The sequence below is a fragment of the Notechis scutatus genome, chromosome 1, assembly GCF_049901735.1.
Source record: "Notechis scutatus isolate UNSWTSFEM ecotype Mainland chromosome 1, rNotScu1.2, whole genome shotgun sequence".
Taxonomy (NCBI): Eukaryota; Metazoa; Chordata; class Lepidosauria; order Squamata; family Elapidae; genus Notechis; species Notechis scutatus.
Window position 1 is genome coordinate 248231577 of NC_142009.1, and position 14680 is coordinate 248246256.

Genomic DNA, 14680 nt, shown 5'->3' on the forward strand with positions numbered 1-14680 from the left:
CTCGCGATACTTCGACCAGAAAGGGGAAGTCAGGAGAAACCGATTTGAAATTTCCCCGGGGAAATCAGCTGATCTCTGCCGGCTCAATAACAAGCGGCTCGGATCCAAGCCGCCGTAGTGGGAGTTTTGCGGTTGCGTGGCAACGGCTTGTTTCTTCGCGCTGCCCTCGCGGGTCCAGGAGAAGCTGGAATCCTTGCTTTTTCGTCCTCGCGTCCCTTCCAGTAGTAGCAGCGCCAGCAGCGTCGTCTCCTTCTGGCGCTTACTCAGAGAACCGTCCTCGAGGTCTCCCAAGTTGTGGCTCGGGGTGAACGTCCCGAACTGCCCTCGTTATATATTCAGTGCCGTTCGTCTATGGAGATTCCCAGTCATCTGGGTCATGGTTGTCCCAAAGGTGCTTTTTATCAAGAGGCAAATGGGCTTTCTGGTTTTACTTTGAAGACCTTTCGCTTCTCATCCAAGAAGCTGAATAGAACAGAATACTTTATTGGCCAAGTGTGGTTGGACACACAAGGAATTTGTCTTGGTGTAAATAATCTCAGTATACGCAAAAGAAAAGATACATTCGTCAAGAGTCGAGAATCATAAGGTACGACACTTAATGATGGTCATAGTGTACAATCAGCAATAAAATCATATTAGGAAACAGTCAATATAAATTGTAAGGATACAAGGACAAAGTTACAGTCATACAGTCACAAGTGGGAAGCGAAAGAAGAAGCAAAATGGCTTCAAAGAAAAACAAGAAAGCCATCCTGGAGTTTAGAATAGAATAACAGAGTTGGAAGGGACCTTGGAGGTCTTCTAGTCCAACCCCAGTTGGAAAGCCCAGTTGCCTCTTAAAATTTTTTTTGGTTCAGCGCCTTTCCTTCTGTGGTGGATCAAAAGGCGCGTTCAGCTCCTCAGCAGCTTAAATCTAGATCGTCACAGCTTCTTCCAAACTAGAATCTATACCAGAGATAACTCTGGTTGATAAAATACCACAAGTAGAAAAAAAAGAAAGAAAGAAAGCAATCTGTTGCACAGTGGAGACATTCAAATTAAAAGAACCAGCGGCAGATGGTGGTTTGGCCACCTTAATGAAAAGGAGTCCAGTCCGCCCTTATTGAGAAAATCTGATTCTTTAGTGTTTGTTTAGAAAGAAACCTCATCAAGTTCCCTGGATTACAGTTCAGATTATAGGTTAGAATCCTGCATTTGATCGCTGAATCCACTGAGTTTCTTTATGGCTGGGCATGGCCCCAAAAAGAAAAGCAGAAGTCAGAAGTCCATTTAGCAAGCACATGTAATATCCATGTGATAACATGGGCCACTGAGTTAAAAACAGGAAACTACCTGCCACGGTAATGTATTTTGCAAATCCAGATGTATTGTTATTCCAGCAGAAGAGATTCCATGTAGTTTAGGGTTGAACTATGGAATCCTTCATGGTCTCTGAGCTTGTTTGCAAGAATTTCATTATCTGATTAAGTCAGGACAATGGGAATTTAAATACAATAGCTTGCTCTGCCAGTGTTGTGGGGGAGGGGTGCTTTTCTCCTTGATGGTTACTGGATTAGAGTACTATTTTCTGCTCTATTATCAGTTGATTGTTAACACCAGACAAACAAATAGAAAACAACTCTAATCTGGGAATTACCAAAGAAACACACACACACACACACCCCTTCCCTCTTAGGGCAAGCTGCAAACCCCACACTTGCTAGTCCTGATAATGTTACCTTGGATAATGTAATGTCTGCAAGTAAGCAATTGATAATTTTATATTGTATTTTTAATACTGCTCTCAAATTATGCGTAAATAAGTTGTGTGGTATTTCACATGCCTTTGCAGCTACAATAGTTCCTAGATCATAAATCATTTTAAAAAATGTTTTAAAAGCCTTCTGAAATCCATGAAGTCTGGTCAGACTTAGACATCCCAAGAAGAAACTGTTTGCTTCTGTGCTCAGTGCTGTTAAAATTTAAACCAAAATCACAGTAGAGTGCCTCAGGCAACCCTGTTCCAATCCTGTTCAACTTAGGTCTCAAGACCAAGCAGAAGAGTTAAACCTCAGTACTGAACTTATGCAGGGGTGTCAAACTGGTGGTCCATGGGTGCATCAGGGTGCAGGCCATGTCCATCCCAGCTCCACGAAGGGGAAAAAGGCTGCGATACGTCACATGACAGCAATGTGACCCAGCGAGTTTGACACCAGTGTTATAGAGCAAGGCCTCACTCCATTAGATAATTAATAGTCCGGGATTATTTGGGAGTGTTTGCAGTCTGATCCAGAAATTAAGTTTCTAGATTAAGATAACATTCTAAACCTTAAATGAAATGATTAAAGCATACATGGTGAATTAGTCCCTGAAATATCCAAGGGCTACTATAGCTATTTTGAGAGCAGTTATCTTATACTTTTGAAGCTTGTCAGGCTGTCCTTTTTTTGTTTCATTTTGTTTTCCAAACTCTACAAAATAATACAAAGCCAAGGGCTCTAATCAGGTTCGGGCTACTACATTTAAACTACAAGGCTTTTTAGTCTCTTTCACTAACTAGCACACTCATGGAGGACAGAAGAGAGGGGACAGAGTTGCTTTACCCTGTGTCTCTGTATTCACAGGCTCTAGGAAAACGTTAAATTAACACTTTGTTGTTCCTGTTCAAATGAAGGTGGTGTACAGGAAGTCCTTGACTTACAACAGATTGTTTAGTGGCCATTCAAAGTTACAATGGCACCTAAAAAAAATGTTCACACTTAACGACTGTTGCAGCATTCCCATTGGTCATGTGATCAAAAGTCAATCACTTGGCAACTGACTCGTTTATGACAGTTTAGTGTCCCGGGGTCATGTGATTACCTTTTGCAACCTTCTGACAAGCAAAGTCAATGGAGAAGCCAGATTCACTTAGCAACTGTGTTACTAACTTAACTGCAGTGATTCAATTAATTGTGACAAGATAGGTTGTAAAATGGGGCAAAACTCATTTAACAACTGTTCCACTTAGCAACAGAAATTTTGGGCTTAATTGTGGACGTAATTCAAGGACTATTTGTACTCAGGATTACCTTTGTACAAACTCAGCCACAAGGTTTGTATGGGGTTAACTTTATACAAACACAAACCAGACAACTCCATTTCAACATTGGGTATTCCATGAACCCAAGCCTTTTTTTTTTCAAATAGAAACTGTCTTGTATTCTTCAGTAGAAAATTTGTCAATGAATTTAGTCCTGCATATTCATAAATTAATAAATATAATTCTGTTTAGAAACTGGCCAACTTTGAATCTAAATTTGTGATTAAGCAATTCTTAAAGAGAAAGGAAGTACCTTTTTTGATATACAGATTTTTACACTGTATTGCTGCTGACCAGTTTCCTTCCGATTAAGCCAGCTACTTTTGATGAAGACCCAGATTGTTGGGGGCAATATGCTGACTCTGAAAAACCGCTTAGAGAGGGCTGTAAAGTACTGTGAAGCAGTATATAAGTCTAAGTGCTGTTGCTATTGCTACTTGCTGAAGTGGGAATAAAATATCTGAGAGATAATTTATTGTTAAAAAATTTTATAGCTCCCTCTGGTGGTGTGAATTGTAAGATATAAATATTTCTGGCCATTGTGATTTATGCTGGTCGTCTTCAATTGACAAGCATCTATTCATCAACCAATCAAACTTATGATAATGCTGGAAAAAGTGAGTTATGGCTTGTTTGCAAAGTTACAACCATTGCAGTACCCCCACAGTCCCGTGATCAAAATTAGTGTGGTTGACTGCCCAACCCATACTTTTAAATCACATGGAATCTCCAGCTCCTCTCTCTCATTTATCTCCATCATCTGTGCCCTTTTGGCTATCCTACATAGCAGCCATTTGGCAACAGAGAGATTGAAATAGAGGCTTGGGACCCTTGACAATCTCAGCCAGTGCTACTGCCCTCAGATTTCTATTTCGGCACCAGCATTGCCGCTGCTACTGAGAAATGCCAACTCAAATCCCGCACCATAACCAAGCATCACAGCACAATTAACAATTAACCCTGCTGCTCTGTGCTCCATAGGCCCTGCTACACCCAGCTGATTTTCAGCATCTTTCTCTCACTGCATGGCAGTGCTAACCGTGCTAGGCCTTCTTCCCAAGGCCACTAGCATTCTTCGAATCACCCATGCCATTCTCCAAATAGTTCATCCCATTCTTGCAATGCTTTGTAAAGCCTTTGGAAAGCTTCTGAGGTCTTCCAAAGTCTTGCAGGAAACAGGGTGCCTGCCTTTTTCCAAAGAGCGTGCCAGTTCTCACTAGACCTGGAGAAGATGGCCTCCCATGGCCAGCAATTGTCTCACAAAGACCCAGGGAAAGCAAGCCTCATCAGCAGTGGGAGGAAGCAGGTGGCAGAGATCAGCTGGGTGTGTGGGATAGTGAGAGTGGATGGGTTGGGTCGCACTTTTTGACCAAAGCTCTGCACTGTGCTCTTGGCACTTCCCAGAACACTGCGGCTTTGTGCCATACTTGGCATTTCCTGGGTGTGACAGCTTTGTGCTACCCTTTTGGTCCTTTCTGGAGACACAGCAGATTTATGCTGTGGGCTGGGCTGTGGTTCAGGGATTTCTTACAGCCTCAGAGCTGTAAATGATGCACCAAGAAGCCCCTGAGCCCTAGCATATTCTTTCCCTGGCTGCCTTGTGGTCACATACATGCATATATCCCACACCATCTTTTCCTGGCCTCCTCGAGTTTGTGTTGTACTGCAGCAACATCTGCCCCCCAAACTAGAGCATTGCCTGTTCGCAGTCTCCCCACCTCCCGCAGTATCTCTACTCTTTACCAGGGACTCCTTCAGTTCCTGCTTAACAACCCATGCTGGAGTTATGATGACAAAAGTGCTAGGATTACTGTTGCTAAGAGACATTGTCACATGGTGTGTTTTATGACCACCTCCCTTAGCAATGGAAATTCCAGTCCAGTTGTGGTTATAAGCCAAAGAGTACCTATGATAGATCTTTCTATAGTTGTTTTTGCATAGTACACCCTTGACACATTGTATAGGGTTTTTGTTTCAATGTTAAACACGTCCACATTAGATCTTTTTGTTAAAGGCTATAAAGGTGATTGTAGATCACAGAATTTGGATAAATGGGGACCAAAATGGCAGCTATTTCTAGTTTGAATGTCATGGTGACTACATTCATATATGGCATGGTGGCTACATTCATATACTATGCATACTCATGATTAATATTGTTTCACTGAATCCAGTTTTCTTAGGTCTCCAACTCCTGGGCCATGAGCTGTTCAGAACTGGGCTACAGAAGCAGTGGGCAAGCACACATGTGCACATATCCCCACTTCCATGAGCAGGAGGTGAGCATATATGTGCTCCATTTGTGCAATGGGTGGGCACATGTGTTCACCTCCCACAAATGGAGCCACGTGCACTTGTCGGCCTCTCATGTAGAACCATCCCTATTCTCACCCCTACCCCCACCAGTCCACAAAGCCAGGAAAGTTGGGGAACACTCACATACACCAAATCATTAAATAACAAGCCATATTTAAAGAGCACCTTAAGCCAAAATCCTGGATTGTTTGTGCTTTGGTGTATCAGACAAACGGCAACAGAATCTTCATCAGTGAATTCAGCTAAATTATTTCATTATTTTGTATTAGAAGAAAAATCATATAAATAATGACAGAAATGCTGAAGAGTTTTGCTTTTAACTACTACTGTCCAACAGCTTTTGGTCCATTTATTTGATAAGGCATTAGCAAGATACAGTTATAAAGGAATTAAATTGAATTTGTGTAAGGTAGATGTTAACATTCAACAAAAGAATAAATAAAAGGTGCATTTTTAAAGCCTTGCTTCCATAAACACACAATATCTCATATCTGAACCTTGTTCCCATGGAATACTACCGAACGCAATATAGATTTCTGCAGATTCAAGGGTCTGTATTAGAGTAATTCCTTGTTATCAGATCAAGTCAGTTAAGGTACAAAAGAATATTCTGACTCAGTTAAAAACTTTGCCAGAGGTTTTAAGAAGCCAGAACATCATTGCAGATGCAGCATAATAATTATCAGATTATTCACTTCTAGATTAAAAATGGTGAACATATTTTATATTATTTATTATTTATTAACCAACTTTTGCAGAATGTCTGAGATGCAAAATCTAAGAGAATGGAATCTAGAGACTATCTTTGATAAATCAATATACAGTAGAGTATGTTACTGATATTTAAAAAGTTAACCTAGTTCATCTAGCATATTTTATGGCTCTTTGTGTTCTTGAGCCCATCCATGCTGTCTTTATTCCAAAGTTAGTTCCACTAAGTTCTGTGACCAAGAACTTATGTGTATATTCAAACTAGGTTTCTACATAGATCTTTTTTTTCCCCTTCTTTTTGTCTTCTAGGGAAATATATTCAAAATTTCAGATTCATGTAACTTGAAAGTTCTTTTATATGGTTTTTCGATTGGTTTGTTTGAATGATGAGGGACTACTACCCAATCATGTCATTGTTGAAATAGCTATATATTGTAAATGTATGAAAAAAATATGCATGTACTACTGCATGTTCCTCCATATCCGTGGTGTTTCAGATTTCAACATTATGAAATAACATGTTCCCATGAGATAAAATAGGTATTCAACCCTAACTCTTAAATTATTTTCATTGTGTTGGGATTTTAAAAAGTGATTAAGGCATCATTCTCCAACGACAAGGTCCCAGTTGTTCCTACTGCATATTTTTCTTCTATTGTCATCTTCTGGAGAGCAACCTAAATAGAATTGCCTGGATTTATGCCTTCCTTTGTTACTATGATATGTTAATGAGCTAAATCTGGAAATGAAGCTTCCAAAGCAATAAAAAAAAATCACCAGGAAAAAATCTTTATCATCAAGCCTTTGGAAACCCCAATAAGCTTGGTAATGTAGATTACTCAATGTGATCTCACAATTTGTCTTGTAAGCTACATAGACAACTGAAGAAATAGTGTAAGACAAGGGATCCATTGAGTATAGGCAATGGGAATAAAATGCACAAAATAAGTACATCCAACTTTCAATAAGTGACATTATGCAGATATCCTCTTAGACATCGTTGTTTTATAAATAATAAATAATAAAATGCCCTAATTGCTCATTACTACTGAATTGGAAAGAAAGGTTATGATACTTTCACTGTGGTTTGGCTTTGAAGGCGATATCTTTATAACCTTTGTTCCAATCCTTTGGTTTCTTCTGCATCTTTGGTTTCTCATGATCAGGGCGCAGTCTCCAACTTCTCGCTTCCCGGGGCTTAGTTTCTTCAATAGCCTCAGGTTCATGATGTACAGTTTGCAGTTTCTCAAGGAGCCAGTTTCGCCGATCTGCTGAATGTAGGTGTTGTCCCAAATCATGCATAATCTGGATTTCACTTACAGACCTCTTCCTGTAATGAAGAAAGAGGAGAAAAGACAATAACCTCTTGGAGTAGCAAAGAGACTAGACCTTTAGTTCTGCATAGTTACAATAATTGTGATCCTGTGTAATTGGAGGGAGGGTTATTCAGAAAATTGGTGAGAGAGGTGATCTATTCAGATCATAACAGAATGGAAAAGATTTCTGAGAAAATCACTTCAAAAAGGGGAATTCTGCAAACAGCATTCTTAAAATACTAGCTGTCACAGAGAAATAACAGAAGACAGAAATTTAATTTCTACATGAACTTTCACACTGTGTCCACTGGATTCTTCATGCAATTTATTTATAATATTTGTATAATTTCCCAAATTTAACATTTTGATCAGTGAATACAAAGCAATGCAGAAACAACAGCAAATAAAAAGACCAATATATTTTCATGCACAAGTGGAGCACCCATAAATGTTTTGGCATGAACATAAGTTTAATGAGTAGTTTGAAATGGCTTATGGAATATAAAAAGAAAATCCAGGGCACCTCTAAGGCAAGAGTGTGAAACTCGTGTCATCATGATGGCATCACATAACGTATCAGGACTTTTTCCCCCTTTGTTAAACCGGGCATGGACGTGCCCAGCCTGTAATGCATCCAGCTGGAAGTTTGACAGCCCTACTCTAAGGGAACCCACTTAAGAGCTTGGCAGTCCTGATGGAGATAGCATTCTGTTCACCCTACTCTTCCACCTTTTCACAAGAAAGGCATTTTAGCAAAGACACCGGGTGTTAGGACTGGCCAAGCAGATTTAATTCTAGCAACACAATGTCCAATACTACACCTTAAAAGGCTTTAAAGGTAAAAAGTAACACTAACTAAACTAACTACTTTTGTTTTTGTTGTTCCTCAACACTTGTCAATCTCCCAGAAAAGGTATAGCTTAGTTATATACTTACATCACAGCTTTTCCATCAGAATTTATGAAGAAACAGATGGCATATAAAATGAATGCAGATTTAGTCATATCCTTGGTTGATGTCATATTAACTGCAAGAAAAGTCAATAATATATTTTCACAGATAAAATTATTCTGGATAGTACAATAAAAATAATAAAGCAATGATGGGAAAATGATTTATAAAAGAAAATTGTGTTTCTTCATGTAATATGAAGAAAGGAGATAATTGGGGGTTAAATTAATCACAAATATATGTCTAACATTTGCTACGCTTTAGATTCCCCTGGCTTAGTGCCTCTTGTCTTTTTAAAAGATAACAATATATGGTATTTGTATTGCTGCCAAAAATGTAGATTGACCCAGCCAATATAAATGGTTCTCCATCATATTCCTTCCTTTTTAAGCTCCTGTTATATCCACATTAAATAGAAATGAAGTGCTTTTAACTTGTTTAATAATTCCCACATCTCATACCACTCTATCCAAATAGATTTGGAAGTCAGAAAATATGATAAGGACCACAGTCTAGAAAATCATCACTACTTCATTAACTCATTAATCCCATATCTGACAGCATGTGGTTAAGATTAGAAGACTAGAAACCAGGAGACTGTGACCCCTCATCCTCTTTTATGCATGGAAAATGACTGGGGTGAGTTGGACTAGTTGCTCTCAGTCCATGCCATCCCATAACAACTAGAAAAAATAGGTGGCAGAACATTACCTTAAATTGTTCAGAATAAAGATGGGATATACATTCATAATATCACATCTGCAGTACTGTGTACATACTCGTGTGTGTGTGTGTTTGTGTATTTTTATCAAAATGTTTAAATGATTAAAAACTGACATAGAAAAGAAAAAGCAAAACGTTCAAGGAAGAAAAAAGTTGTAGAAAAATAGAAAAGAAAGAAAAAAGATCTAAGGAATTAGCATCTGATAGTCTTCACAGCAATTATGTGTACAAATACATTTTAACCTTTCTCTCCAAAGTTACATCATTTTGTTCCTCTTTCTATAATCTATGTTTTCTAATCATCAAAACTATGAATCGCAAATTCATTTTTTCATTTTTACACAAAAAGTCCATAAGGGGCTTCCAGTCACCAATAAAATACTGTGTACAGTTCTGTTGACTAAATTTGGAAAAGGATATAATAGCTGAAAAAGAAACCAAGAGAAATAGGCAACCAAAACTATTAGAAGGCTTGAATACCTTCCCTATGAGAAAAGCCTAGAACGGGTGTCAAATTCATGTAGGGACTTTTTTCTCCTTTGCTAAACGGGGTAGGCGTGGCCATCGTGTGACACATCCAGTCTGCAGGCCGCAAATTTGACACCCCTGGCCTACAATGTCTCACATAGTAAAAAGGAGTTTGAGGTGAAATATGAGCAAAGTGTGCAAAATTCTGCATGGCCCAGAGAAAGAAGATAAGGATAATTTTTCCTTTGTTTCTGAAATCATTAGGATCAGAGGTCATCCCTAACCAGAAATAAATTTAAAATTGACAAAAGAAAGTGTTTTGCACAGTGTATAATTTACTCACAAGACCCAGTGGCCATTAATAAGGTTCCCCATTATTTATCTGCTATGCCTCTATGATGTTTTCATGGATAATTATTTCAGTCCTTTTGAAAATTTGCAGATATCACCACATTCTCTTCTATTGAATTTCTTACGTAGGTTAAGTATTGATTGAAGAACTATTTATTTTGGCAAAATCTTTTTATTTACCGCCAATAAGGGATTATCTTGGTTTTGGTAAAATTAGTATTCATAGACCCAAAGTGAATCTCTTGATTACATGGATCATGTGGTTTTAAAATGTGGTGATGCAGTCAATATGGTTGCTTTAACAGCTGTGTTAATTTGTTTCCTGTTAACTGGACAGAACTGATTGTCTATCTCTTGATGTGCTTCCAGGTAGATAATTAAGAGTAAGACTTAAGAGATGGCTTTGAGATGTTTAAGTGGATGAAAGTGGGAGTGGGGGAAAACATCCAGAACAGGATATTCAAAAGCATATGCTGAATATTGCATGCATGTTCTTGGATATATAAAAACATTTCCCATCTAACACTTAAGACCTATTAATTTTAATTTTAAAAATTATCTCAATTCAATGAATGAACAATTTGACAGATTTAACCTCTTATCTGTGAAGTAAATTAATCAAAGTCAAAACTAAAACCACAGGCATAAAAGAATAATAACTTGTTACTGAGTGCATCACTAAATGGACTAAATGTCTATGGAAATTCTCAGTCATCCAAGTCATGATTGTCACAAAGGTGCTTTTTCAAGAGGCAACTGGCCTTTCTGGTTTTTCTTTGAAGGCGTTTTGCTTCTCATCCAAGAAGCTTCTTCAGAAGCTTCTTGGATGAGAAGTGAAACATCTGAAGAGGCTTCTTGGATGAGAAGCGAAACGTCTTCAAAGAAAAACCAGAAAGTCCAGTTGCCTCTTGAAAAAGCACTTTTGGGTATTGTTACTGAGGTAACTTTGATTTCAAATGAAAAAAAAAGGGCATTCACTAAACTTTTAAATGGCTATTGGCAGTAGAAGGGCAGCATAAATCAGGTAGGATGATCAGTTTTGGCCCATGGGGTGTAACTTGCCTGTCCTAGATAAACATCGTCAGTGTCACTGAATCAATGACTGGACATCATTAATTTGACTGGAGCAATCAAACCAATTTTGTCCCTAACATAAACCTCCCATCATTTAGAAATTCATTGTGCTGTAAATGATACTGCAACACTTTTTCTCCCTTTCATAATCTTCCTATTTTAGCTGTAGGAGGCATTTCATTTTATTTTTTCCCTCCGGAAAATGTGTAGGCATCAAAAATCTGTTCTTGAAAGCATTTATACCATCCTAAAGCTATTATTATCACTGGAAATTTTATTGACAAAGCCATTTGAGTTTCTTGGGGGAGAACAGAAAAACTGATGAGGATTTAAGAAATAAAATGTAACTTAAACTTAATTCTGAATCCAGTTATAAATTCCAGTGGTAATTTTGATTGTCAGTGAAATGTATAGCCTCAAATAATTTTTTTACGAAGGTGCTATAGCAATGCTAAAAAAATATTAAGCAATTTACAATTTATGTATATACATTATTTTTACTACAACCTAAACATAAATATAATTTGGATATTTCATAATTCTATCTACATTTTTTTATCCAATTTTATACACATATATATGAAAATTAACTTTCAAAATAAAATAGAGTATTCTTACCAGATAGCTTTTTATGTTGGTTCTTCCTTTAGATAAATCTCAGCAAGCAGAAGTTGATTTGAAGACTGCTTAATTGGTCTAGAAGACTCCTTAAATGCAACTTTAAATAGAACGTCTCAGTAGCTAAGGAGCCCTTTTATTGTCTCCTTTTGTTGATGTCACTTTCGAACACACCCCTGACCTTGATGTACCACCCATCGTGTGCTTTTGTTAATGGGGCATTGAAAGAACAGAAGAAAGGTTTAGGGCAAAATCCAGTAACCTGGGAAACTTCACAAGAGTTTGACTTTTAGAGAATCCGAGTTTAAGGTTAGAAAAAAAAATGCCTATAAAGAAATTATGTCAATTAAGCAATGATGATCAGCTTTAAATGTTAATGAATCCAGGGATGACTAAAAACTAACCTTTGTGTGTTGGGGTACCCATGTTCAAGAACATGAATGGCCCGCTGCAGGAAACTTTATTCAGTGTCATTAAATTTAGTCTATTCAAATTGAAAAAATTAACATTGCTTGGGAATTTTACACATCAGAGATAAACCTTGAAGTCTTGTAAAACTAGCTTATTGATCACAATTGGGCATCACTTTAAGTACAAACATGGATATTGCTGTGACCGAAGACATCAAACTTCAGTTTCTGAATTTAAAGAAATGAATTATTAATAGATATATACTTTCTATATACTATATACCCAGATGGAACTGTTTAATATAGTAATTTCATTTCTGAACAAATGTTCTACATAAGGATATGTGGGATTTTAACTGAAGTTTTCCTTGGAACAGATAGAATGTTTAAAAAATTAAAAAGTACTTGCCATTTCAGTTTTAATAAAGACTGTAGAGACTTTGAGGAATGCATTCTAAAAGACTAACTGCTGAGCCCTCCCCCCCCCCAATTAAAAACAAAAAATAAAATAGGTTTGTGCTTGCTTGTTTTCTCCTGCAACAGGTGGCTTGATTTACTTATTTGAGTCAGAGTCTCAATTCTGCAAGCAAATTCTTATGTTCAAAAGCTTTATTTTTCCAGTCGGACTCCTGCAAGTTTTAGATAGTATAGATTATTGTAGAGCTATACAGTAGTGCTTTCTGAAAAAAATAAGATTTTTGGAACATTTTGCTCATATGATGCTGTATCATTTGCTTACAAATTAGTAAACGCAGTAGGACAGGACTATCATCCCCAATTTGTAAGATTCATCAGATAAATAAAGAAGATATAGGTTTTAAACAGGTAAGTTTACCTGTGAATGGTGCTACCATAATAATTGTCCTATTATTCTAGAGGGAATATAAAAGACAGTTTTCTCTTCATTCAACAGAAAACCTTTTTCAAATTTTGCCCTTATTTTATAGAATTCACATATCAGGTACATTAATATTAAAGATAGAAAGGCAGATAGATAAATAGAATAGAATAGAATAGAATAGAATTAGAATAGAATAGAATAGAATAGAATAGAATAGAATAGTTTAATGGCCAAGTGTGATTGGACACACAGGGAATTTGTAAATACTCTCAGTGTACATAAAAGAAAAGATACATTCGTCAAGAGTCAAGAATCATAAGGTACGACACTTAATTATAGTCATAGGATACAATCAGCAATCAAATCACAATAAGAAACAGTCAATATAAATTGTATGGATACAAGCGACAAAGTTACAATCATACAGTCACAAGTGGGAGGGGATGGGTGATAAGGAGCGATGAGAAAATTAACAGTAATAGTAGTGCAGACTTTGTAATAGTTGAACAGTGTTGAGGGAATTATTTGTTTAGCAGAGTGATGGCTTTCGGGGAAAAAACTGTTCTTGTGTCTAGTTGTTCTGGTGTGCATGTTCACCTTATTCAGACGCAACAACCATTTCTTGCATTTCTGTATGAGATGAGAGCCACACATTTATTTATATCCCACCTTTATTATTTTTACAAATAACTCAGTGAGTTATAACAACATGAGTTCCCCATAACAACAACCCAGTGATGTGAGTTGAGCTGAGAGGACTAGTCCAAGCTCACTCAGCTGGCTTTCATGAGTAAGTCAGGACTAGATCTCCCGGCTTCTGGTTTCTAGCCTGGTGCCTTAACCACTAAACCAAACTGTCTCTCAACAATTACTGCTAAACCTAGCATCATGTGGGCCCCATCCTCCCACCTATGATAGCTATGTGTTTAATTCAAGCACTTGCAGTAAGGAAGACTTGTATATTTTATTCAGTATACAGAAGAGTCTCCATCATTCAGAACCTCCTGCAGCTACAGATTATGTTGATATTGCAGGCCAAAATTTCCTTCTTGCAGATATCTACAATGAAGTCACATGTGTTAGACAAGGAGTAGCATCCTTGGAAATTCAGCCTCCAGACATTCACTTTTACACATTGATTCAGAATGAATGTTTTATTTCCTAAAGGGACTCTTGTTTAAGAAAATATTTTAGGGCTAAATGCATTCTCTTCCATTGAAGCAAAAACATGTTTTGTAGATAGGAAAAACTGAAAAAACATGGAGAATATATGATTAGAAAAGGTTCATATTGAATGTGACAATCATAAATTAACTTCTGCCTGATCAGGAGACCTCCAGCATAATTATCTCTTGTCTTAAATTTCTGTGAGTGTCCAGAAAAACCACTTTGGTATTAAAAAACAGCTGATAATGCATAGCATGTCTTATCACTGCATCTCTTTGAGCCCGCTTTTTTGTTATCTATAATCTATAATAATGTGTTAAAATGTACAATAGACATAATGATGACATTGGCTTGGTTCTTGAACGTACCAGCTCCGGGCATCAAGAATTTGTAAAAAGTGGTGATAGGGCATGAAGATGCTGGCTACCCGCTAAAGGAGAAAGAGCTGACAAGACTTTTTCCACTGAAGAGATGATCATCCTTGACTAACCTTCACACATGCAGCAGAGCAAAGCATGACAAAATATTGCTGCCATTGCATTGTAAGAAAGATGCACAGACATGCAACTATTCAATACCAAGTGACAGAAGGACCAATAATGATGATGTAGATTGTCTTACTACTATATCAAATGCAACCTGCCATGCATCTATTTTTTGCCCAGTTTCCAAA

At 37.4% G+C, this 14680-nt stretch overlaps 1 protein-coding gene across 1 annotated transcript; it reads right to left on the reverse strand.

Annotated features, from left to right (window-relative positions):
• Positions 1–7165: 7165 nt before the first annotated feature.
• Positions 7166–8426, reverse strand: PTH (parathyroid hormone). The gene is made up of 2 exons (XM_026664827.1): positions 8341–8426; positions 7166–7418 (listed from the first exon to the last, which is right to left on the reverse strand). The coding sequence occupies exons 1-2, from the start codon at positions 8424–8426 to the stop codon at positions 7166–7168; spliced, it is 339 nt and encodes a 112-aa protein (XP_026520612.1).
• Positions 8427–14680: the final 6254 nt, after the last annotated feature.

Excerpts from the sequence above, each read along its gene's own strand:
- PTH (XM_026664827.1), bottom strand. The coding sequence starts at position 8,426 with ATGACATCAACCAAGGATATGACTAAATCTGCATTCATTTTATATGCC. Across the intron at positions 7,419-8,340 it reads TCTGATGGAAAAGCTGTGAT|GAAGAGGTCTGTAAGTGAAA; the intron begins GTAAGTATATAA and ends TCTTCATTACAG.